This window comes from Pyrus communis, chromosome 5, assembly GCF_963583255.1.
Source record: "Pyrus communis chromosome 5, drPyrComm1.1, whole genome shotgun sequence".
In the NCBI taxonomy this organism is placed as follows: Eukaryota; Viridiplantae; Streptophyta; class Magnoliopsida; order Rosales; family Rosaceae; genus Pyrus; species Pyrus communis.
This window is the reverse complement of record NC_084807.1, coordinates 24779954-24804546: the sequence shown is the minus strand read 5'-3', so window position 1 is coordinate 24804546 and position 24593 is coordinate 24779954. Positions and strand designations below refer to the sequence as shown.

Sequence of the window (24593 nt, the reverse complement as noted above, 5' to 3'; positions counted from 1 at the left end):
AACACTTATCTGAAGCGGTGCTTTTCTATACCTTTAAAACAAACACAATGGCATCTTTGCCCATGTGAGAAAACATGAGACTGAACTATCAATTAAATAGTAGAGAAACTCCTTATATTCTGTCTTAAGTAGAAACTTTTTTGAAATTTAGGGTTTTGGGAAAGCAGTATATTCGGGATTTGTCTTTCTTGCAACAGGATCGAGGTCCATGAATTCCAAACTTTGGCTTCTTAGGTAAAACCATTGCTTCAGAGTTCAGACTCTCTCAAAATTAAGTGCTTGTAGTTTTTGCCTTTAAAAAACCGCATAAAGATTTAACCGTGGGAAAAGGAAAAAGTAATATTATATATGCAAAAACCGTGTGAAACTTTGTAGATTAATGTGATACTTTTAATCTAGCCAACAAGAATTTATGTTCCACATTGTTTAAATTGGTCCCTCATAAAGCGAGAGTCTTGTTGACTTGATGTCGTATTTTTATTGTTTAAATTGGCCACCTATTATATCCATAAAGGATATTTGTCCCAGTAAGTTACTGATCAGAAACCCTAATTTATCACTTCATCGCATGCTAGAGAGTTGACCCCGGTCGACACATCTTACCCTTGTTTTGTAGGTTAGTCCTCTCTAAGTCTAACAGCCATAATGTTCCGATGAAGAGAAGAATTTACGATTAGCCTTTTTTCGGAAAATTTCCAAACAGACAATTTCAACTATCGGTGAAATCATTATTTAAGACCTACTTACCAAAGAACAAATTAGAACAGACTATTTAGTTTATTAAAAGTCTAATACATGAGATTACAAAGTTTATTAAGAAACCATGTCGTGTCCAAAAATGTTCTCCCTCTGGAGAGAGTCATGGATTACATTGCTGGACGAGGGAAAACTGAGGTACTGGCCGAGATTGTTGTTCTGGAGAAAATATGATTTCTGATCATCTGGATCGTCCATTATCTGTTGTGGGGTAGGGACCATGGGCTCATGCTGCATTTGGGTGCAGAGGATCTCAGCTTGGACCACAGCAAGCTGCATTTGTAGCTCGGAGACTTGGTTTTGCAGGTAAGAGATGGCCCCAACGCATCCGTACACTGGGTCCCTCATTCTTGCATTTGCTTCATAAACTAAACTGCTCACTGCATCTGCTCTCTGATGAGCCGGAAGCTCCTGCAACATACATACGAATAATTCAATTAAACGGCAACTCTTAATGTTATGGTTCGTTTTAAATAAAGCATTTAGGCCAACTAGCTTTTCGATCGTCTAGTGATATTTTTCTTCTCGTTGTTGAAAGATGTTTTGAGGGTTGAAAGTTGAAACCTTCGTGACCCGTCAACGAGAAATAGAGAAGAAAAGTAGAGAAAGTATATAAAAGTAGGACCTGCAACATTTTGCTAACATTGCTGGCACCAAAGACCTTGTGAACAATGACAAACTTGTGGGGGTCATCAGAAGGAAAGTAAGGAGCAAAAATGCAGTCTTTGGTGCATCGGCGTCGCAGCAACTTGCAGGAAGCGCACGGCGAAGTTCCGGCCATGTTGATTTCGAAAAGCTTTGATTTGGAGAGTAGTGGAGAGAAGAGGAAGAAAGTGTGATTGAAAACAACTTGGAGAAAATGAAATGGGGAAGTCTCTATTTATAATACAAGAGAACGTGTGGAGCTTTAAGTGTGTAATATAGATCAAACTACAGTGACTTAGAAAAAAAGATAATAATTAACTAATTGAGATTAAAATAAGTGAATTAATTTAGTATAAATAGTTAAATATCTCGCATGAGTGAGTACGTGGGTATCATTGAATTCTTGGTGTGGCATTCTTTAGTTCCAAACCGTGTCACAACGTTATAGATCACTATACCAAACAGATGCATTTTACTTTGCTTTCAATTGTTCAAGCTCTCTGTCTGCCTGGTTCAAACTCTTCTCATTCTGTATAAATTAGCGAATAATATGGCTTATAATAAAAAAACAAAAAAATTGAATTTACAGTTTGTCTTTTGCTTGTTGGTTTTAGGGTTTGACCACCCAACTTAAAAAATAGTTATTAGTCATATAAATGAAATTTTAAAAATTAAATTAACTAACTTAATGTATATTTGTATGTCCCCATCTTCTATAGTATGATTCTCAAGATCCAACGTTAGAAGTTGGCCGCCCCCCCGCTTCTTCATGTCATAGAAAAGAGTTGGTTGGCTTCCACGTTCTTCTTTTCTCTTTCCCGGATTTGTCTTTTTTCTGGTGAGGATCTGTTTACATCAATTGTTTGCTTCTATATGATTCATGAACATCTCTCTATTCGATCTTATTATTAGGAGATTATTACGAGTTTAATAGTTTTTTTTCTTGTAAATGAAAAGTTTTATGTTCAACTTGTGTGAATAACGTCACTGTTCTAAAAATCTTTGCCTAGGCGCTAGGCGGCTGGTCATTGCCCCGATTAATGCCTAGGCATTTAAAAATTAAAAAAAGGCGCTTAGACCTGCTAAGGCACCCGCCTAGCTCGCCCAGAGCCGTCTAGACATCTGCCTAGGTTGCAACTTACTTAGATAGAAAATAAACAACTTTCATTTTGCATTTTATTGTTTCCAATAAATTGTAAGAGACTTATTGAATACTTAAATAAACACACATTATACGTTTGCTCCTCATGTTTTCATTATGTTCCAATACTTCATAATATATATGTCATTCTATTTTCTAGTTTATGATGAAATTATATATACTTTAAGTATAAACAGACACTTATTTACACGAAATATAATAGATTTACTTAAATTCGCCTAGTCCGCCTAGGCGCTAGGCCCAGCCCGCCGCTCGACTATCGCCTAGTGTCTTTTAAAACCTTGGTTTGATATTAATTTATTATGTTGGAGAGATTTTTTAAGGTGTCCGGGACACCGGTTGTGAGTCATATGTTATTATACAAGTGAAGTTTTTTTTTTTTCCTCAAGTGTCTCTTCACTTATATAATGACATAATGTTTGTGCCCGACCTCCGAGCACATTGAAAAATCTCTCGTTACGTTGACCTATTTCTCTCTCCTTCCAATTAAAATATGGTTGTATGTCAAAAAAATTATATTAATAGGCTTGTAAAAATTGTATGAAGACTAATAATTATTTCTTACCCTACTTAATATATGAGTAAATATTCTTTTTGGTCCATGTAAATATTTTGTTATGGCATATGGTGACTTTTGCTTAATTAAAACCCTAATAAACTAGAGAGTTAGAAAAGAGGAGGGCTAATTTGTGAATGTTTGTTAGAACTTAGACCCACAAACATTCACGTGAATGCACACAAAATATAATGCTCTCTCTCACTGAATATATTTTATGACCCAAATCATAGGTAAGATCAACAAACGGTCCCAAAAATGTCTTATCATATTATAATTTCACCCATATTGATATTCTATTAAGTAAATCTTGTATAGTTGGCATATCTAGAAGCTACTGATGTCTAGATGAAAATAGAGAGAGAATTTTCAGTGTGCTAAGAATATTGGCACATATATTACATGTCGTTATGCAAATAGAGAGATACTTGAAAAAAAAACTTCCGTACATTTATATATTAATATATGGCGTACCATCCCATATTCTGGACATATTAAAAACCTCTACTCTAGTGCATTATGGGGCCTACCCCAATTGTATGTTGTTGTTTTGATATTTTATCAACTTGCATACATGATATATATGTTTTCATTTTTCGCCAACTTGCTCCTTGTAGAAGGATTTAGAATTGATCCTCAAGGTAAACTGCTTAAAACACTTCTCGAAATGCTATAATTATATATGTGTCATCATGCTCCTTGTAGAAGGATTTAGAATTGATCCTCTGAGTAAACTTGCTCTTGGTAGACACTAAAAATGTCATCTTGCACTTTTTGAAATGCAACATTTATATATGTGTGCAGTATGAGTCTCGGTGTGCAATATTTGAGCCTCCGTGTGCTTATATAGTATGCATGCATGTGAGTAACACACAAAAAACTTGAATATGTTTCAGTTTTCTGAAGCAGATTGAATGTAGTATATATAGGGAGCTTTAACTATAAAGATAAAAACACAAAATACATTTCATGGAACTTCGCTTGTCTTGAATCGTTTCAAGGAGAGAAAAAAGCACGCAAAAAAATCTAGTCTAAAAAGAAGCAAACCAAAATTTTAAAACTCCAACCATACCCTCAATAGACTTGTTACATAACCAAGCCAAAATCACAAACTAACACCATCTATAAAGCTTCAAACTAATTTTAGATCAGTAAAAATTGTTTTCTGTATTTTTGTAAGATCAACAATTCATGCACTTATGCAAGATCAATTTCAAAAAATTTTGCACTTATGCGTTTCAAAATTTCAATACTTTGTAAGATCAATTTCAAAATTCTAGCATTTTTGCAATATTTGTTTCAAAAAAAAAAAATTCTAAAATAAACACTCATAAATTCAGGGAACAATATGAAGAAGAAGAGGAGGAGGGGAAGATTGAATGAGAGAGAGAAAATGACGAAGAAGATAAAGGAGGAGAGAGAGAGAATGAGAGAGACACGGGTAGGAAAGAGAATGAAGCTAAAGAGAAAAGGATGAAAGAAAAAAAGGGAGGTAAAGGACCAGGAACAATGTTTGGCTGCTTTCACCTAATCAAATTTGAACACGTGTTTAATTTGTGTTTATCATTTCAATTACTTGGACACGTGTCCAAATTTAATTGGATAAAAGCAAGAGTGACTGCTGAATTTTCAGCAACCAAGTATTGTTCAAAGACTAGTACAAAAAAGGAGATAGAGACTCATCTTTCAAGTATGGAGGGGTAAAATTGTAAATGCAAAGCTTGGTAACTAATAAAATATAGTCTTATAAGTTGAATGTACGTGAAATTATTCTTACTGTGTGTGTATATATAATGTTCAACTATAAATAATTAATTAATTAGTCTTATGCATTGAGCAACTAGCAAATTAAGCAGATATTTCCCAAAATAAAAGGAATTATATAAACTAAATATATATGAGCAACTAGCAAAGCAGATATTTCACAAAATAAAAGGAATTATATAAACTAAATATATATGAGCAACTAGCAAAGCAGATATTCAGATCGTATCTCGTGAGCAAATATTTATAATATATAAAATAATAACATACAGAATTTTTTAGTTGATATAATTTTAGATATACTTGGGCAATCCATGACATATACAAGGAGCCATTGCTTTTATAATTTGTGGAAATTTTGCAACGTTGAACGAACCCGTGATTAATCCATCAGTCTTCAGTCATCATAAATCTTGAAACTGCTTACTGATACTGGACATGATCTAACAATCAACGACTACAATCATAAAGAAACTCATAGTAATGGAGGACAAGGGGCCTATTCAAGTTCTAAAAAATTAGGAAAAATAAAAAATTCGAGTCAAGATTTGACAAAGAAGTGCCTAATGACAGAAACTTATCACCATAAACGAAGATTTTATCATATTTTGGTGTATTGCGTGCATCGAAACAATTGATGATTAAATTTGTATCAAGAATATCAGTACTTAGACCAACACCCTTAGTCACAGAACTCTTTATTGGCCATGGTGCTTCCTTCATAAGAAGAAAGATGCTCTCGTGTAAGAGACATTTTAGGATTCATTGCTCATAAGAATTCAACATGAAAACGAAGTGTCAGCTATCAACACTTAACATTATTTTCTTCCCGGATTTGAAACCGTCAATATGAGATAAAGTTACACGGGCAGAATTGTATATGAGACAGATTTGGATACTGTGTAAACATTGTTATACTAAATTACTAATGGAGGGAAATAAACAACAAACGAAGCCTTATCAAGAAATTAATGATCATGAGGCCCTGACATAAGTAAGTTGAACAGATTATTTAAATAAAACCCAATGTTAAGGAGATTAGTTTTGAAATAGTTTATAAGATTTTGAAGAAGCCCAAAGCCCGTGTCCTTGTATTAATATATAGCTGATCCCACAAATCCATGCTTCTTTCATGTTTCCAAAATAAAACACCCCTCCTTCCTTTGCATGGTGGTATGCAAAATATTTGTTTTTATCTGGTCTAGCTCGTCTCGTTGTGCCAAATATTTTGGCTCTTTTGGTGGCTAGGAACGAACTGATAAGTCCAGTTTTATAGGGTTACATTCTTATAAAAGAAGGGAATGACTTGTATGAAACAAGTACATCGTTATATTGACATTTTATGTATGAAATTGAGACTGAGTCAAATCTAGTCTTATAGGGTTACATCTTGTAAAAGAAAGAAGTGACTTGTATGGAACGAGTACATCATTATGTTGGCCTATGTATGAAATTGAGACCAAGTCAAGTCCAGTCTTATGGGCTACATTTTTGTAAAAGAAGGGAGAGGCTTTTATTGAACGAGACATCGTTATGTTGGCGTTCTATGTTATGTAAAGAAAACTTAACACATGCCTTTGTGTTATTGGTTCAAGATGCCATTATGGCAATATACACATGTCATATAAGGCATTCTCATAAAAAAAAAGACTCGTAAATTATAATATGTTTGATTAATAGCATCTCCAAGTTAAAAGAGGAAGCTTCTATTTATATTATTTGATCACAATGTGCATATGATAAAACACACACACACACACACACAGAGCTTTAATTAACTTAATCAAATGTGTTTGATTAATAGCATCTCCAATTGGCTCCCTAAATGAGCTCTTAGCCCAAATATAAGGAGAAGTTGGAGAGTTAAGTGGTTAAACGAATCATAGTTTTAATGACTTGGACTGAACTTAAACTTAAAAATAGTAAGCATAATTAGAGATGCTCTAATTAATTACGTCTTGTCATTTAAAAAACAGAGGGGTCAAATTTCGAGAGATTTTTCAATGTGTTCAGAAAATAGGTATTTACCTCATCTGTTATAAGTTGAGGGACAGTTAAAAAAAATTCTTCTGCTTATATAATAACATATAGCGTAATATCTCGTATTCTGAACACATTAAAAATCTCTCGTGGGATAACTAAGCTCTAATAAATTGATAAGAACCTTGGTTCCTAGTTTGTAAGATCGAATCTCTAAGAACTAGTCCCAATAAATAAATAAATAAATTATAAGGAAGAAACAGACATCTTCACCACCACACAAGGCAAAAACGACACCTCCAACGCGAGCATTAAATGAGCATCGTCGCCATGCATGCTTTTCTACCAATTCACGGTACTGTTGCAATTTTGATTCTGGTTTTCTGCAAACCCCCCAACGTTGGCTATCTCGCTGCCGAGCCATTGCTTGTATCAAAATGTTCTCTTTTCTCTCCTCTCTACAAGTATTACAATCTAATAATATTTCTCGTTACTTGTACAAGTTTTACAATCTAATAATATTTATTGTCACTTGCAAGTGGAAAGTTTTAAATTCGACAAACCTAGTTGGCAATTCAATACCGAATTATTAATAACTTACTATATGGTTTGACCAAATCTCGCAACACAAAAAAAAAAAGTGTAATTTCTAAGAGGGGAAGATGTTTCTTTTTTGTTAACGGTATAGAACATTCATTACACAAAGTCCAAACAGACGAATTACAACTCACATAGTCCTAAAAATGACCAGCATACAAAAAAAAAAAAAAAAACACTACTTACGCAAACAAAGCATAAGTAATGGTTTTCACTGCGCCGATTACACAATTGGATTTGTACTTCAACTGCAAGAACAGGTTTCCTTTGGACTAATGAGCAAATTGGAGTAATTATCTAGTGGGACCAAGTAAGCCCAAGGACCTTATATTGCAGGAATTGGACCAATTAGAAGCCCACTTTTATGGGTGTTAAGGACCCAATATCAACCCCATTTTCTATGACTTGGACTGAACCTAGAGGTTAAAAGAGTACATTCAGCCTAAGCCCAATCCAATGTTTAAATCATGTTATCTTAAGTAAATTACAGAGTTTAGTTTCCCTGGTGGTTAAATGAATCACTTTTTTTTTCATTTTATTATTATTATTGTAAGGGGAGGAACAAAATTCAAAAATCTCACATTAATTTAAGGAATGAGGTAATTTCAAAGTCGGAACATATAAGTGGATATTCAACATTTTACTATTAGAATATTAGATCATGTGTAATATATTTTGCGTTTTAGTGTAATAATTTACTAGCCTCTTACCACATGCGTGATTTATGCTTATATTTTTTAAATTATTTCTTCAAAAAACTTATTACAGTTTTTTATTTACAAATGTCTCGCTAAATTGATCTTCTCCCTTATATATAATATATTATAGATAATTAACTTTGAAAACAAGAAAGGGATCATCTTCGGATCATTTCCATTAAGTCCACCAAGGTCATAAATTCGGACTTTTAAAATTTGATCCAACGACTAAAAATAGGAGTTTACTTTAAAAATTATAATAATTTTAACTGTTGAATCAAATTTCAAAAGCTTAAATTTATGATCTTCATGAATTTGATGGAAATGAGGAATGAATCGGAAAATGATCCCTTTCCGGAATCTGCCAACTAACCACTTGGAAGCCTATCAAAAGGATATTATAGAAAAAGAGATGTAGGACCCCCCCAAAAACCTGAAAGATAAAATCATGCTTGTCACACGTCACAACCACAATCTTGTCATGTCGATCGTTTTGGCCCTTCCTATCCTGTTTCTTCAGCAATCAATCCAACCCATTTTTATGAAATACGGATCCTCATTACGAGAATTTTAGAAATTCATAAATTATATACTTTTATCGTATATCGTATGATTGAAAGTTATTTTAAATTATTTTATTTAAAATTAAACACAAACAGTACCTAACAAAAACTAACAACATAATATATGATGAACAGACACGATTCATAAATCTTTATAATCTCACAAAAAGAATCTAGGAATGATCCTGTTTGATTTTATTATCAAGAATACTAGCTAGGTGAGTCAAGAGCTCATGACTTGTATTTGTTCTTCTATTTATACCGATGCCCGACAACTCTTGAACATTCTAAACACGTGCTTTTTTTTACAGAAGACAATTGGATCTTAACATAATTTATACGATCATTTAGTCTAATGCCAATGCGTCATATTCAAGAAATTAGATAGTGAGATTGTTTTTTTTTTTCGACATACAAAAATCTTTGTCAGGCTTTCGTTTATTGCGAAAAATTCCTCACTACTTCCTCCCGTTAGTTAAGGTTGTGTCTTAATCACAGTATGACTAATCTTTAAATTCAAATTTGATTTGAAATCAAATACGCATATTTTTATTTGTTTGACTGAAATTTTTTTAATTCAAATCTACTAACTCAACGATAGGGAGATATTTAAGTCGCGTCCTATTGGAAACTTAATTTCCAATTTAATGAGAAACCAAAAGAGGAATAAAAAGAAAAATATTCTTACACTTTCTGCAATTTTTGGCCACATAAAAAATCAACAAAAATTAGAAACCCGACAACTTATTCAAAAAAGAAAGCGATTTTTGGCCAAATAAAAAGTCAATAAAAATTAGAAACCGAACAACTTATCCAGAAAAGTTATCAGGAGGATCCTCCAGTTTCTCTTTGTGAGGATATGGGGATCCTCCAATCACATTCTTCATTATATATTATACAATTATAAATTATTATAAATTTTTTTATTTAAAATTGAATATAAACAGTATCTAAAAAAAATTAACTGTACAATATATGATAAAAAGATTCCTATAATTCTCACAAAAAGAACTCGACGAGAATCCTCTCTCGAAAAGTTCACACTCCCCACAGTTCCATATATTTCCTTGGATCCCACAGCGCATCCAGCTATATGCCACAAGCCCGCCACGCGCCCCTCCCAACAAATAAATCCCAGTCGTCCACGTGGTTTTGATCCAATGGTCCACAAGGCCCTTAGCCACCCATATATCCCAGTCCCTTTCTCCACTTCCACACTCACTCAAAACCCTCATTTTCATCTATTTTTCTCTCCAGAATCATGCTTCTCAAAGCTTCTTCGGCCTCCTCTCACTTGCTCGCTCGCGGGGACAGTTTTGGTCCACTGTTTTCCTCTGCTCCGTCGTCATCGCCGCCGTCAGTTTCGTACTCGTTCTCGCTTCTGAACTCCTCCACGTCTATGTCCTCGATTCTCCGGTTCTCTCCGGCGAGAAATGAACGTGGGGTCGTCGTCTGCGCTTCGAAGAACGCGAATAATCGGCCGCTTACCGGTGTGGTTTTCGATCCGTTTGAGGAGGTGAAGAAGGAGCTCGACCTCGTCCCTACTCTCCCACAAGTCTCTCTCGCCCGCCAGAAGTTCACTGACGAAAGCGAGGCCGCCATTAACGAGCAGATCAAGTGGGTTTTCTTTCTTTTCCCTTCACGTGTTATATATCTATGAAGGAATTGTTGTTTCTATAGTATTTGATTACTGCAATTAATTTTGTGTGTTAAAGTTTAAATCTTGAAGAAATATCCGATTGTGCCTTTAGTTGTTTAATGCGAATTGTTCTATCCGTATACCTGCTAGGATTTGTGTATGGTTGGATTAGTAAATCTTTGTTCTTGGATTTGTGTATGAATGTTTGGTTTCGAATTTCGTATCTAAAAGTATTGCAACTGTGAATCCGACTAATCTTTGTCGAAATTCGGTTGTATTTGCTTACGCTCTGATGCACGCTAACGGTTGATTTGTTTCTTTGGTGGAATATCAGTGTGGAGTACAATGTCTCGTACATTTACCATGCCATGTACGCCTATTTCGACAGGGACAATGTTGCGCGCAAGGGTATTGCCAAGTAATGTCCTGGAAATACTTTATGCTAATTTGAACATTTTAATACAGTGATTTCGTTATTTATGGTTGCGTTATATCGCAGGTTTTTCAAGGAATCGAGTGAGGAAGAAAGGGATCATGCCGAGAAATTAATGGAATACCAGGTGTTTGTCTTAGTCCTTGTCTAGTATATTATTTTATTGTGTTTTTATTACTCTGATAGGCCTTAAATTCAGTTTACCGTTTGTAAAACGGAGTTCCTTATCACTTTTCTTTTTGTTTATTGTCGGCATTTCCCAGAATAAGCGTGGTGGAAGAGTGAAGTTGCAGTCAATTCTGATGCCTGTGTCGGAGTTCGATCATCCAGAGAAAGGAGATGCTTTATATGGTTAGTTTTATTGGCCCTCGCTTATATACTCAGTGTGGGATTTACATGAATATTTCTTATTTAGTTGTGTCGTAGAACATTGTTATTTGAGTTTTGAAGAAAAATGATCACCTGTTTAACAAGAAAAGTTGATGTGTATGTGCAATTTAATGTGTGCTGGCTTATTTAAACGAGAAACGAGAAAGGCAAGGACCAAACATCTGGTTTTTGCAGATGATTTTCTGTCAATGGACTAGTTTATAGGACTGATATACTATGATTTAACTGTTAATTATTGAGCTTTAACTCGGTCCTATGTTTTCGATTCAGCAATGGAGCTTGCATTGTCACTCGAGAAACTGACAAATGAAAAGCTGCTCCACTTACACAGTGTAATACATCCATTCTTATTGTATGCTGTCTTCTTAGTATAAGATGATTAGGTTCAGGTGATTGTATTTGTACCAGTTACATCGTTTGGTTCGTGTTATGAATTCACAATCTTATTATGCTGTGTTCATCCTCGAATTTATGACTAACAGGTTGCTGTGAAGGACAAAGATCCGCAGTTAACAGATTTTGTTGAAACCGAGTTTTTGGCTGAGCAGGTTAGTCTTGATATCCTCTTTTATTTGTCCCGAGTTGGAAAGGTTCTACAGGGACACTTGCGGCATGATTTTTGATGTTGTGCTTTTACCTTTGTAGGTGGAAGCCATCAAGAAAATATCTGAATATGTTGCTCAAATAAGGAGAGTTGGCAAAGGACATGGTAGGAACCCATAATTCAATTTCGTTGTCATCGTTATCCTACGTTTACTGTTCGTCTTTTGACAATAACATTATCTGATTTCATTTCCTGTTTCTTAAAACTGTATGCTATTCCGTGTGTGTTCCAGGGGTTTGGCACTTCGACCAGGCGCTGCTCCATGGGGATGCTGTTGCTGCGTGATGATGAGTTTGTCGCAGTTAAAAGTGGTGTTAAGTTGTCTGGTGTGTTGATTGTATCTGTTTATAGGTTTTGGTTGCATGGTTAGAACCTTTTATTAGTTTATCGGATGAGGAAAATACACGAGGGACAAATTTTAGCCAATTTAGTTGAATGCAGCTTATGAATCTGTTTGGTTTTTACATATTTATGAATATTGAATAGAAGTTGACATATCTTAGAAAAAAGGGGAGGAAAAAAGTATACCGGATTTTTTGGTGACCCTTTGGATACTTTTGGGTGGAACTCCACTGGAAAAGGGCAGGCAAATGATTCTCATACCCCTTTTTTATATGCCAGTAAAGAGGACTGCCGTGTAAAGGGGTTGGGAATCTTTCACGGAACTCATTACGGTACATGCATAAACTTTAGAATTAATCTCAGTTTACTACTATGAATTTCTTGATTTTAACATTTGGTACATCAAGTTTTTTTCGTCTCAGAGTGATATCTAAAATCATAATTTTGAAACAATTTCATACATCCGTTAAGGTTGTTAAATCAGCCGTTAATTAATGATGTGACGTCTACGTGAACAATGATTGGACATCACGTATCAATACTGACCCACATGAACATTTAAAAAAATTAAAAAAAATTGAAAACCCATCATTCTCCTACAGATTACAAAAATAATCCAATATCCCAAATCTTTGAGCAAATTTAAGGGGGCAAGAAAGCTACCCACTTCACCAAACCAATCATTTTCTCTGGCATTTCAAAGAAAAATCGAAGCTTTAAATATGCGGAAATTTAAATTACTTACCTATCAGAGAAGAGCATCCCAGCACAAAGGCAGCCAATGCAAAACAAAAGGGTCCATTTCCGAGACAAAACTCTTTGATGCCTCTCCTTCTCTACTCTTCCAAGACTTTCTTTCTCTCAAATTCGACCAATCAAGCTAAATCATTTACCATCCCCAAGTCAATGAAGTCAACGCACTCGTTTGACCCAAAATTCAGATCCAGAAATCCTCATTCCTTGAAAAAAAAAATGGAACACCCAAATGGCTCCTCCGAGTGCTCAAACAATGGAGGTTTTGGCTTTGTCGGTGGGTTTCTGGGTGTTATGTCTGTAATCTTGGCACTTATTTCTTCCCAACTGAGTCGACTCAGTCAGCCCACAACCACCATGTTATCCTCCCAGTTCACTCAGTGGACACCAACCATCCTCTCAGCCTCGAAGACACCGACTTCACCGCCGTCACAACTTTCAAGACCACCGCTGCGCTGAATCTGACCCTAAAACCACCTCCAAACCCAAATTCAGCAAGCGAAGAGGAATCGCCCACTTGTTTCAGAAAATCAGACAATCGTCGCTACCGAGCCCCACCTCTCGCTCCCGCATCCTCTTTGTCATTGCCGTTCCCAACTACCTCTCATTCGGCGGCTTAATCAAAGCTGGCCTCGGCGGCGAGCGAGATCCCTCGGCCATTATACCCAACTGTGTGTACCATCCGATATCCTCCAAGAAATGGGTCCATCCCTCCCCCACCGAGCCCATGGACCACACTTCCGTCGCCGTCCGCTGCCCAATCGACCGCGGCTACCTAATAAACGCAGACCTCCAGCGCGAGATCTGGGCTAACCTCTTCTCCTCCCTCCTTCGGGTTAACCCAGCACCGGCAGTGGAGAAAGAAGGGAGGGAGAGTTGGGTGGGCGCAGAGGAAAGAAGGGAGGGAGAGTTGGGTGGGATCGAGGGGTGTGAGGTAGGAGAAGGATGGCTTTTTAATTTTTTTTTTTTTTTTAATATTCATGTGTTCCGTATTGACACATGACATCCAATCATTATCCACGTGGTCGCCATGTAACCAGTTAACGATTGATTTAACAACCTTAACGGATGTATGAAACTGTCCAAAATTATGACTTCAGGTACCATTCTGGGATGAAAAAAACTTGATATACCAAATGTTAAAAACCAATAAATTTTAAGGTAGTAAACTGATATTAACCCTAAACTTTAATACTTTATCATCTAGGTCAAGCTTGATAGTGTCATTGGCCTTGATGAGAAGGTCAGGGTAGCGGATGCTTTATCCGTCGTAGGTATTAGAGCACTTCCAGCCTTGGCTGGTGCTCGGGGGAGGTGGACCAAACAGGGCTCCATAGCTTGGCAGAAGCATTCCAGTGTTGGGAGTCCGAGGGACTGGCTAGGCCCGAGCAAGAGGCCCCTAAAGCAGGGCTGACGTCAGTCTGGCATCAGTCATAATTTTTAATTTTTTTCTGTCAGGCGCGTGCACCTCATTCGCGCGTGGGCGCGCGTCAGCAAACAAGTTTCAGACCCCAGGGGTCCGTGGAGCAGTTGGCCTCAGTTACCGTTGGGAAGCTATGTGGCTTCCCACGGTGCGTTCTATCTCAACGGCTCTTTAAAATAGGCAATTCGATATGCAACGGTAATAAAAAAAAAATTTCTGATTTAATATCAACCGTTCGATCTAAGATCAACGGTTGCTATTAATTTGCTTTATAAATAAAACAAATAAAAGAAAAATAGTTTTAAAATTAAGAAAAGTTACCGTTGTGACACATGGCACAAACTGGAGTGTTGAAATTCAAATTTTTTTTATATCCAACGGCAGAGATTAATTAGTTGAATAAAAATTATAAAAAAAATTATAAAAAATTTGAAAAAAAATTGTTTTTACTTTTCTATAAATACATTCTCATTATCATCTACCTTACATCACAATTTCATATTTTCTCAACTACTTTCAATCACATTCCTTTCTTTCTCTCAAAGTTTCAATCCATTTTTTTTCAACAAAATGACTACTGATGCAGGTACGAATTGGTCGCTTCTTGAAGATGTTGCGTTGTGTACTAGCTGGGTTGAAGTTACTCATAGTTCGTTACGGGTAATGAGATGTAGTTGCGAGAAATGTGGAGTTTTATTCATACCAATTATCTTGAGAAAATTGGTGAGAAAAGAACCAAAAAATCGATGTCCAGTCGTTGGAAATTACTTAGCCAATCGTTTAGTACGTGGAGAGACGTCTTGGCACAAGTTAGTAATAATATTCGAAGTGGGGAAAATTACTCGGATCAGGTAACAATATATTATTTATTTGTTTGTACTATACCAAATTTACATTATAATTATTTGTTTGTATTATTTATTTGTTACCTATTTTCATTATAATTATTTCTTCTCCCGCATTGTGTAGGAACTTCAAGCACAAGCTTGGTACGGTGCCAAAACCAAAAGCAAAAATAAATCATTCAACCTGTGGGAATGTTGCAATATTGTCAAAGATTGTCCTAAATTTAGAGTTGTGTCTGTCGGTCCAGAAGTTTTCATGAACAACACCCTTCTACACTCTACACCAGATCATGGCTCGCATGTTCATGAAAATGATGCAGAAGAAGTGCCCGAAACGCCCCTCCCTGAACAAGTATCGGGTTCGACCCGCTATCCAATTAGGCCTCAAGGTAAGAAAGCTTCAAAAATAAAAGGGAGTGCTTCCAAAAATGATTATGCAAAGTACATGGAAGAACTTGCTCGCCAAGGTGAATTGACTTTGGCGCTGGAAATGGCGAAATATGAGGCTGATAAGGCTAGAGATGATGCAAAAGCTGCAGCTATTGAGAGAGAATTTCAAGCTAATGAGAGAAAGAGAGCTACTTAGGCAAAAAAGAGAACAGGTTAGAGAAGAAAGAATGGCTTAACGAGATCGTGAGATTATGAACACGCCTTTAGAAGGGAAGTCTCCAAATTCTAAATTTTTTTGGAAGTCAGAGAAAGCGTATGTGGTGCGATGGAGGTGTGCAAGAGAAGCGAGAGCAAGACAAGATGGTCCTAGCACCACAAGAGAAGATCATCCTAGCACCACAAATTGGTTAAGTGATGATGAATAGAGTAGTTTTTGTAATCAGACCCCATAATTTTCCAATTACTTTGGGTTGTAATTTACTATTTATTGAAAATAGTACTTTATATTGTTTCCAATTTATTGAATTTAGTACTTTATTTAAAGTGAGAGTAAATTTATTTAATTTGGTAAGTTATTTATACTAAAATAGTATTTATTCAAATGACAAAAACACACCAAATAAAATTACATAAGCATGCCGAATAATAAAAAACTCATTAAAGCTGAACTAAAAAAAAAACACCAACTAAAATTAAATAAACACACCAAATAAAAACAAACACACTAAATAAACTTAATTATCTTCAGCTTGTTTCAATGCTCACTGGTGCTCTATCAAGTTATTATGTCGAGCATTGTGCATATATGGCATTTGAAGTGCAGTATATCGTTGAATGACCAATTCATTATAACGTCCATCTCTTTCTAATGGCTCATGTTACACGGATTCTTCGGTGCCATCATGAGCGCAATATATACGTGTTCTTGAATTGTTCATTGTGTCTAGCTCATATTCATCAACGACATCATGATCATACTCTTCTTCCACAATCATGTTGTGAAGAATGATGCACGTCGTCATGATGGATTGAAGCGACTCTGCATCAAACAATCTGGTAGCACCCCTGACGATCGCCCAGTGAGCTTGAAGGATACCAAAACAACGCTCCACATCCTTCCTGCACCCCTCTTGACAGCTTGCAAAGTGTTTTTCCTTTGCACTTCGCGGACGTGTAACTGTTTTGATAAATGTTGACCACCTTGGGTAAATGTCGTATGCTAAGTAGTATGGTCCGTTGTACATATGTCTGTTGACGCAGTACGTGATTTTTGGTGCATTTCCTTGCAGGACATCGTTGAACACTGGGGATTGGGCAAAGACGTTGAGGTCATTTTGAGCTCCCGAAATCCCCAAAAAGGCGTGCCAAATCCATGTATCAAAAGATGCCACCGCTTCGAAAATGATATTTTTTGCTCATTTTCTGTCCCCATAAGCGCCTTGCCATACACTTGGACATTTTTTCCACGTCCAATGCATACAATCAATGCTTCCAATCATCCCAGGAAAACCACGCATCTCGGCCTTCTTTAGAAGCCTTTGTAAGTCTATGTTTGTAGGTTTCCGGAGGCACTCTACGATGTAGATAGATTCGATTGCTCTGCAAAACCTCAGCAGGGACTCAAGAATGGTTGATTTCCCCATCCTCGTTATCTCATCCACTTGGTCTGCAGATACTTCATATGTAAGCATCCGCAAGGGAGCAATAATTTTTTGCTGAGGAATGAGACCTATAGCACCAAAAACATCCTTCTTTTGCACAAAGTAAGAATTATGGTTGCAAACAACAATCATGATTTTGTTGAACAAATGTCATTCCATTCTAAAACGACGTCTAAAGTACGTATCAGGGAATGCACTATTACGGACAAAATAATCGTCTAATAGTTCCGTACCTCGTCGTTGTCTGCTTTTATCAAGGTTTCCAGAACGGATGGGCCTGCAGATCTAAGCCACAACTTGGATGACTCAACAGGAATGTGAGGCTTGCTTCGTCATCTCTCATTCGAAGCTCCTCATCCTCTTCCCTCTTATTTTTTGCCACCTGGAGATTGAACATTCCTTCTGATTGGTTAAACAATTCTTCCTCTTTCTGATCGAGTTCCCACATCATCCTTGAGGAAGAAGAAGACATTGTAAGAAAGAAGCAGAAACTATGAATAATGATAGAGATTTTTGTGAAGAATGAATCATAAACTATGAATAATGATAGAGATCTTGAGAAAATTGGTGTGAGATTTGTGAGGATGGATGGTGGATTATATGGAGGATTCAGAAAGGATTAGGTTGTACATAATGTCACGTGGCATGCCGTCATTCGTTAAAAATCTGATGGAAATCTATCCTCAAAGATTGTAAACAGATTATGACACTTAGTGCGACGTGATTGGTTAATAATCTTATCAGAAATCTATCACCAAGAATTGTATTTTTGGATAATGACATGTGGCATGTCATCATTCGTTAAAAATCTGATGAAAAACTATCCTCAAATATTGTAAACAGATTATGACACCTGGTGCAATGTGATTTGTTAATAATCTTATTAGAAATTCATCACCAATAATTGTATTTTTAGATAATGATACATGGCGCAACAAGTACGATTAAAAATCTTATCGGAAATCCATGCCCAATAATTATCTTTTTGGATTTTATGTCAAGTGGCACAACGAGAACGATTAAAAATCTTATCCGAAATTACAAATAAAATTATTTTGTATTATTTAATAATACTTCGAATAATGACACATGACACAACAAGAACGATTAAAAATCTTATCCGAAATTACAATTAAAATTATTTTGTATTATTTTATAAATAAAAAAGAGTGAAAATATGACTTTAGCCATTCAAACTCAATTTTCTTCATATAAAACCCTACATAACTTTTTTACTCAAAGAAAACCCAATGACTAAGATCCACATAAGCAAATTCATTTACTTCATATTAATTCACACATTTTACATTTTTCACATGCCTAAAATACCCCTATTACGTACTTGATGTAGACAATTAATTGTAAGGAAATAGTAAATGATTTTGCAACAAGAAAAAAAAAGACATTAATGTTAAAAATTTATTGCATATTAATTTTTTAAAAAGGTTTTGAATTTTCATAAAACTATTCGATTCAGTTTTTTCACTCTACTATTGAATACTTTTGAATTTTTCCTTTTTTTATTAATATATTAGAACATTGTATTTCATTATCTACATGCACATTAATTTACCTACAAACAATTATACCATGGGTGTAATATAATATCTCTTTTTTACAATGATGCAAAATAATGTTTATACCAACAACAAAACGTGCCTAACGTATTTACTAATACATGGAAAATAATTCACCTATATTAAGAAAAAATGTAGTTCGATGTATAGTATTAAAAATACTATGTTACACCCATGTTTATACAACAATAAAATGTGCCTAACATATCTAACAATACGTAAAAAATAATTTACCTACAAGTTAGAGAAATGTTATTTGGTTGGGTGTAGTATAAATTTTTTTAATAATTGGAAAAATTAAATATAGCTAGGTGTAGTGTAATTTTTTTTTATATAATTAGAACAAATTAATTTACCTACCTACTCTTTGAAATGTTCATTTCCAATGATGCAAAATGTAAGATCCCACATCACTCAGGGGATTGATCATTATATGTATTCTCATCCCTACCTAGCACGAGGCCTTTTTGGAGCTCACTGGCTTCGGGTTCCATTGGAACTCCGAAGTTAAGCGAGTAGCGTGCAAGAATACTTCATTATGAGTGATCCACTGGGAAATTCTCATGTGAGTTCCCAGAAACAAAACCGTGAGGGCGTGGTTGGGGCCCAAAGAGGACAATATCATGCTACGGTGGTGGAGCGGGCCCTAGATGTGGTGGACCTCGGGCCGGGATATGACAATTTGGTATCAGAGCCTAACTCTGGTCGTGGTGTGCCAACGAGGACGTCGAGCTCCTAAGGGGGGTGGATTGTAAGATCCCACATCACCCATGGGAGTGATCCTTATATGTATATTCTCATCCCTACCTAGCACGAGGCCTTTTGGAAGCTCACTGACTTCGGGTTCCATTGGAACTCCGAAGTTAAGCGAGTAGCGCGCGAGAACACTTCCATGATGAGTGACCCATTGGGAAGTTCTCATGTGAGTTCCCAGAAACAAAACCGTGAGGACGTGGTCGGTCCAAAGCGGACAATATCATCCTACGGTGGTGGAGCGGACCCGGGATGTGGTGGACCCCGGGCCGGGATATGACACAAAAGGTTCATTACCTAACTACAAATTAATTTCCAATAATTTACCTACAACAATTATACCATGGGTGTAATGTAACATCTTTCTTTACAATGATACAAAATATTGCATGTACCAACAACAAAACTTGCCTAACATAAGTACTTGTACGTGGAAAATAATTTACCTATAACAAAAGAAATGGAGTTTGATGTATAAAATCAACAATATTATGTTCCACTCATATTTATACAACAACAACAAAACGTGTCTAACATATATAACACTACATAGAAAATAATTTACCTACAAGTTAGAGGAATGTTATTTGATTCAAAATATATAATATAGGTGTAGTATTTTTTTTTTTTTTTTTAAATAATTGGAACAAACTAATTTACCTACCAATTAATATGGATAAAATTGCTACAAAATATATCACGAAAAAAAAAATACTACTTTTCTAGTTTGACATAGATACGGTTAATGCAAACACTTTTTTCATTTTATTTCACTTTTTCTACTACTTTTAATTTGGCATAAATTTAGGAATTTGGAAAAGGGACCATAAAGTATGAGTGGCATGCGTGTAAAGAAATTGTATTAATAGGCCAATAGTGTTCCTATATGTTTGCAAATTTTAAATTTGGGCTTAAATTGGATATTTAAAGATAGATGAGTTTTTATATAGAAATAATGAATTGTAAGGGCTAAAATCTAAAGCACCCTAAACAAATACTAATATTTTATTGCCTATTACCAAGGTTATTGAAGTGCAATGGTGGAGATGCAAAAGACGATTACTGTTCATTAAGGACAGTTACTGTTCACTAGGTGGATAGCATAATGTATTGCTTGAGGAGAGGTTTCACACGCTGGAGTTGCTTTTAATGTATGGGATGCCCTTCTGCCCAAATTGCACAGACCAGACCTTGGAAAGTTTGAACTGCAGCAAAAAACCCGTTCTCAAGAAATCAGAATAGAGAAAATGTTCACGCTGGAGTTGCTTTTAATGTATGGGATGCCCTTCTGCCTAAATTGCACAAACCAGACCTTGGAAAGTTTGAACTGCAGCAAAAAACCCGTTCTCAAGAAATCAGAATAGAGAAAATGTTCATCAGTTAACTGGATGAAATGCAGTTTGAGCGGAGGGCGAACCGACCCTTTGTGTTATTCAAGTTGTGGAAATTCTCATTCGTTTTGGGGATTGAAATAACTTCTGCAATTCAAGGAGCAATAAAAGTTCTACAACAAAATCTATATGAATATAAGTACTTGACAAAAACTAATAATTTAATAAACAGATACGATTCACGAATATTTAAAATCCTTACCAAAATGAATTGGAGATGAGCACAAATTATCCGGAAAAGTTCAACACACTCCCCCACAGTTCCAGATATTTCCGTGGATCCCACAGCAGATCCAGCTATGCCACAAGCCCGCCACGCGCCCCTCCCAACAGATCAAACCCAGTCGTCCACGTGGTTTTGATCCAATGGTCCCACATCCCTTAGCCACCCATATATCCCAGTCCCCTTCTCCACTTCCACACTCACTCAAAAGTCAAAACCCTTATCTTCCTCTGTTACCCTCTCCAGAATCATGCTTCTCAAAGCTTCTTCGGCCTCCTCTCCCTCGCTCGCTCGCGGGGACATTTTTTGTCCTCTGTTTTCCTCTGCTCCGCCGTCATCACCGCCGTCGGTTTCGTACTCGGTCTCGCCTCTGACATCCTCCACGTCTATGTCCTCGATTCTCCGGTTCTCTCCGGCGAGCAATGAAAGTGGGGTCGTCGTCTGCGCTTCAAAGAACGCGAATAATCGGCCGCTTACCGGTGTGGTTTTCGAGCCGTTTGAGGAGGTGAAGAAGGAGCTCGACCTCGTCCCTACTCTCCCACAAGTCTCTCTCGCCCGCCAGAAGTTCACTGACGAAAGCGAGGCCGCCATTAACGAGCAGATCAAGTGGGTTTTCTTTCTTTTCCCTTCACGTGTTATATATCTATGAAGGCATGTTTCTATAGTATTTGATTACTGCAATTAATTTTGTGTGTTAAAGTTTAAATCTTGAAGAAATATCCGATTGTGCCCTTAATTATTTTATGCGAATTGTTCTATCCGTATACCTGCTAGGATTTGTGTATGGTTGGATTAGTAAATCTTTGTTCTTGGATTTGTGTATGAATGTTTGGTTTCGAATTTCGTATCTAAAAGTATTGCAACTGTGAATCCGACTAATCTTTGTCGAAATTCGGTTGTATTTGCTTACGCTCTGATGCACGCTAACGGTTGATTTGTTTCTTTGGTGGAATATCAGTGTGGAGTACAATGTCTCGTACATTTACCATGCCATGTACGCCTATTTCGACAGGGACAATGTTGCACTCAAGGGTCTTGCCAAGTAATGTGCTGGAAATACTTTATGCTAATTTGAGCATTTTAATACAGTGATTTTGTTATTTATGGTTGCGTTATATCGCAGGTTTTTCAAGGAATCGAGTGAGGAAGAAAGGGATCATGCCGAGAAATTAATGGAATACCAGGTGTTTGTCTTAGTCCTTGTCTAGTATATTAGCTTTTGTGTTTTTATTACTCTGATGAGCCTTAAATTCAGTTTACCGTTTGTAAAACCGAGTTCCTTGTCACTTTTCTTTTTGTTTATTGTTGGCATTTCCCAGAATAAGCGTGGTGGAAGAGTGAAGTTGCAGACAATTCTGATGCCTGTGTCTGAGTTTGACCATCCAGAGAAAGGAGATGCTTTATATGGTTAGTTTTATTGGCCCTGGCTTGTGTATTTGTGACAAGAACATTAACAATTAAATTTTGGCTCCTGGACACCGTTCTGTTATATTCTCCATTGGGATTTACATGAATATTTCTTATTTAGTTGTGTTGTAGAACATTGTTATTGGGCTTTGAAGAAAATTGGTCACCTGTTTAACGATGAAAGTTGATGTGATATATGCAATTTAAGGTGTGCTGGCTTATTTAAACGAGAAATGAGAAACACCTGGTTTTTGTAGATGATTTTCTGTCAATGGACTAGTTTATAGGACTGATATACTATGATTTAACTGTTAATTATTGAGCTCTAACTCGGTCCTATGTTTTCAATTCAGCAATGGAGCTTGCATTGTCACTCGAGAAACTGACAAATGTAAAGCTGCTCCACTTACACAGCGTAAGACATCAATTCTTATTGTATGCTGTCTTCTTAGTATAAGATGATTAGTTTCAGGTGATTGTATTTGTACCAGTAACATCGTTTGGTTTGTGTTATGAATTCATAATCTTATTATGCTGTGTTCATCCTCGAATTTACGACTAACAGGTTGCTGTGAAGAGAAAAGATCCGCAGTTAACAGATTTTGTTGAAACCGAGTTTTTGGCTGAGCAGGTTAGTCTTGATATCCTCTTTTATTTGTCCCGAGTTGGAAAGGTTCTACAGGGACACTTGCGGCATGATTTTTGATGTTGTGCTTTTACCTTTGTAGGTGGAAGCAATCAAGAAAATATCTGAATATGTTGCTCAACTAAGGAGAGTTGGCAAAGGACATGGTAGGAACCCATAATTCAATTCCGTTGTCATCGTTATCCTACGTTAACTGTTCGTCATTTGACAATAACATTATCTGATTTCATTTCCCATTTCTTAAAACTGTATGCTATTCCGTGTGTTCCAGGGGTGTGGCACTTCGACCAGGCGCTGCTCCACGGGGATGCTGTTGCTGCGTGATGATGAGTTTGTCGCTGTTGAAAGTGGTGTTATGTTGTCTGGTGCGTTGATTGTAGCTGTTTATAGGTTTTGGTTGCATGGTTAGAACCTTTTGTTAGTTTATCGGATGAGGAAAATACACGAGGGACAAATTTTAGCCAAATTAGTTGAATGCAGCTTATGAATCTGTTTGGTTTTTACATATTTATGAATAATGAATAGAAGTTGACATATCTTAGAAAAAAGGGGAGGAAAAAAGTCTGGTCTACCGGATTTTTTGGTGACCCTTTGGATACTTTTGGGTGGAACTCCACTGGAAAAGGGCAAATGATTCTCATACTTTTTTATATGCCAGCAAAGTGGACTGCCGTGTAAAGGGGTTGGGAATCTTTCAGGTATCGTTTGGTATGCATACGAGACGGGACGAAACGGAACGGAACGGAGTGGGAGCAAAGATGCCCTCGGATGGAAACAAGGAGGAAGAAGGAGACGGAGATGTTATAATTTTGTGTTCTACAGATGTGGAACGAGTCGTTCCAGGAGGTTGAGTCGGAACGAAAATTCATCTAAAACTCGTCCCGTGGAACAGCTCGTTCCACCCGTTTTAGGCGCACCAAACGTGGGACGGAGCGCTTTGTCTCATTCTGTTCCGTCCCGTCCCACGTACCAAACGGTACCTCACTGAACTGATTACGGTACATGCACAAACTTTAATACTTTTACCATCTAGCGGTAAACTTTAATACTTTTACCATCTAGCGGTTAGATATGCAAGAAAAGATTTATATATGACCGTTAGATGGTGAATGTATTAACCAAATTCATGTCTCCTAGGACTGCTGACTAGGGGGTTAGTTTATACATCAATTCGAGTAGTTCAAAGGTTTTTACTTGTCACCAAGCTTTATATGATATTGCAAACAAAATTTCGTATGTTAGAAGGAAGACGTTTACCCAACTAGGGAAGTAACTCTAAACAAAAATTTACACGTTTACCCAACTAGGGGAGTAACTCTAAACAAAAATTTACAGTAGGGGAGTAACTCTGAACAAAGATCTGACAGTTAAAAAACTCGAAAATATAGTAGTGTA

General features: G+C 36.5%; 3 protein-coding genes and 1 pseudogene across 3 annotated transcripts; 2 read left to right on the top strand and 2 right to left on the bottom strand.

The window, feature by feature from the left end:
* Nucleotides 1-813: 813 nt before the first annotated feature.
* On the bottom strand, nucleotides 814-1537 carry LOC137733909 (LOB domain-containing protein 12-like). Its single transcript, XM_068473126.1, has 2 exons — nucleotides 1382-1537; nucleotides 814-1167 (listed from the first exon to the last, which is right to left on the bottom strand). The coding sequence occupies exons 1-2, from the start codon at nucleotides 1535-1537 to the stop codon at nucleotides 814-816; spliced, it is 510 nt and encodes a 169-aa protein (XP_068329227.1).
* Nucleotides 1538-9931: 8394 nt separating this feature from the next.
* On the top strand, nucleotides 9932-12543 carry LOC137733908 (ferritin-3, chloroplastic-like). Its single transcript, XM_068473125.1, has 8 exons — nucleotides 9932-10338; nucleotides 10695-10778; nucleotides 10860-10920; nucleotides 11057-11144; nucleotides 11454-11515; nucleotides 11666-11731; nucleotides 11829-11892; nucleotides 12020-12543. The coding sequence occupies exons 1-8, from the start codon at nucleotides 9983-9985 to the stop codon at nucleotides 12070-12072; spliced, it is 834 nt and encodes a 277-aa protein (XP_068329226.1). The 5' UTR covers nucleotides 9932-9982; the 3' UTR covers nucleotides 12073-12543.
* Nucleotides 12544-16418: 3875 nt separating this feature from the next.
* On the bottom strand, nucleotides 16419-17333 carry LOC137734470 (uncharacterized). Its single transcript, XM_068473732.1, has 2 exons — nucleotides 17021-17333; nucleotides 16419-16843 (listed from the first exon to the last, which is right to left on the bottom strand). The coding sequence occupies exons 1-2, from the start codon at nucleotides 17331-17333 to the stop codon at nucleotides 16419-16421; spliced, it is 738 nt and encodes a 245-aa protein (XP_068329833.1).
* Nucleotides 17334-21288: 3955 nt separating this feature from the next.
* On the top strand, nucleotides 21289-23734 carry LOC137733907 (ferritin-3, chloroplastic-like; annotated as a pseudogene).
* The last annotated feature ends 859 nt before the right edge of the window (nucleotides 23735-24593 follow it).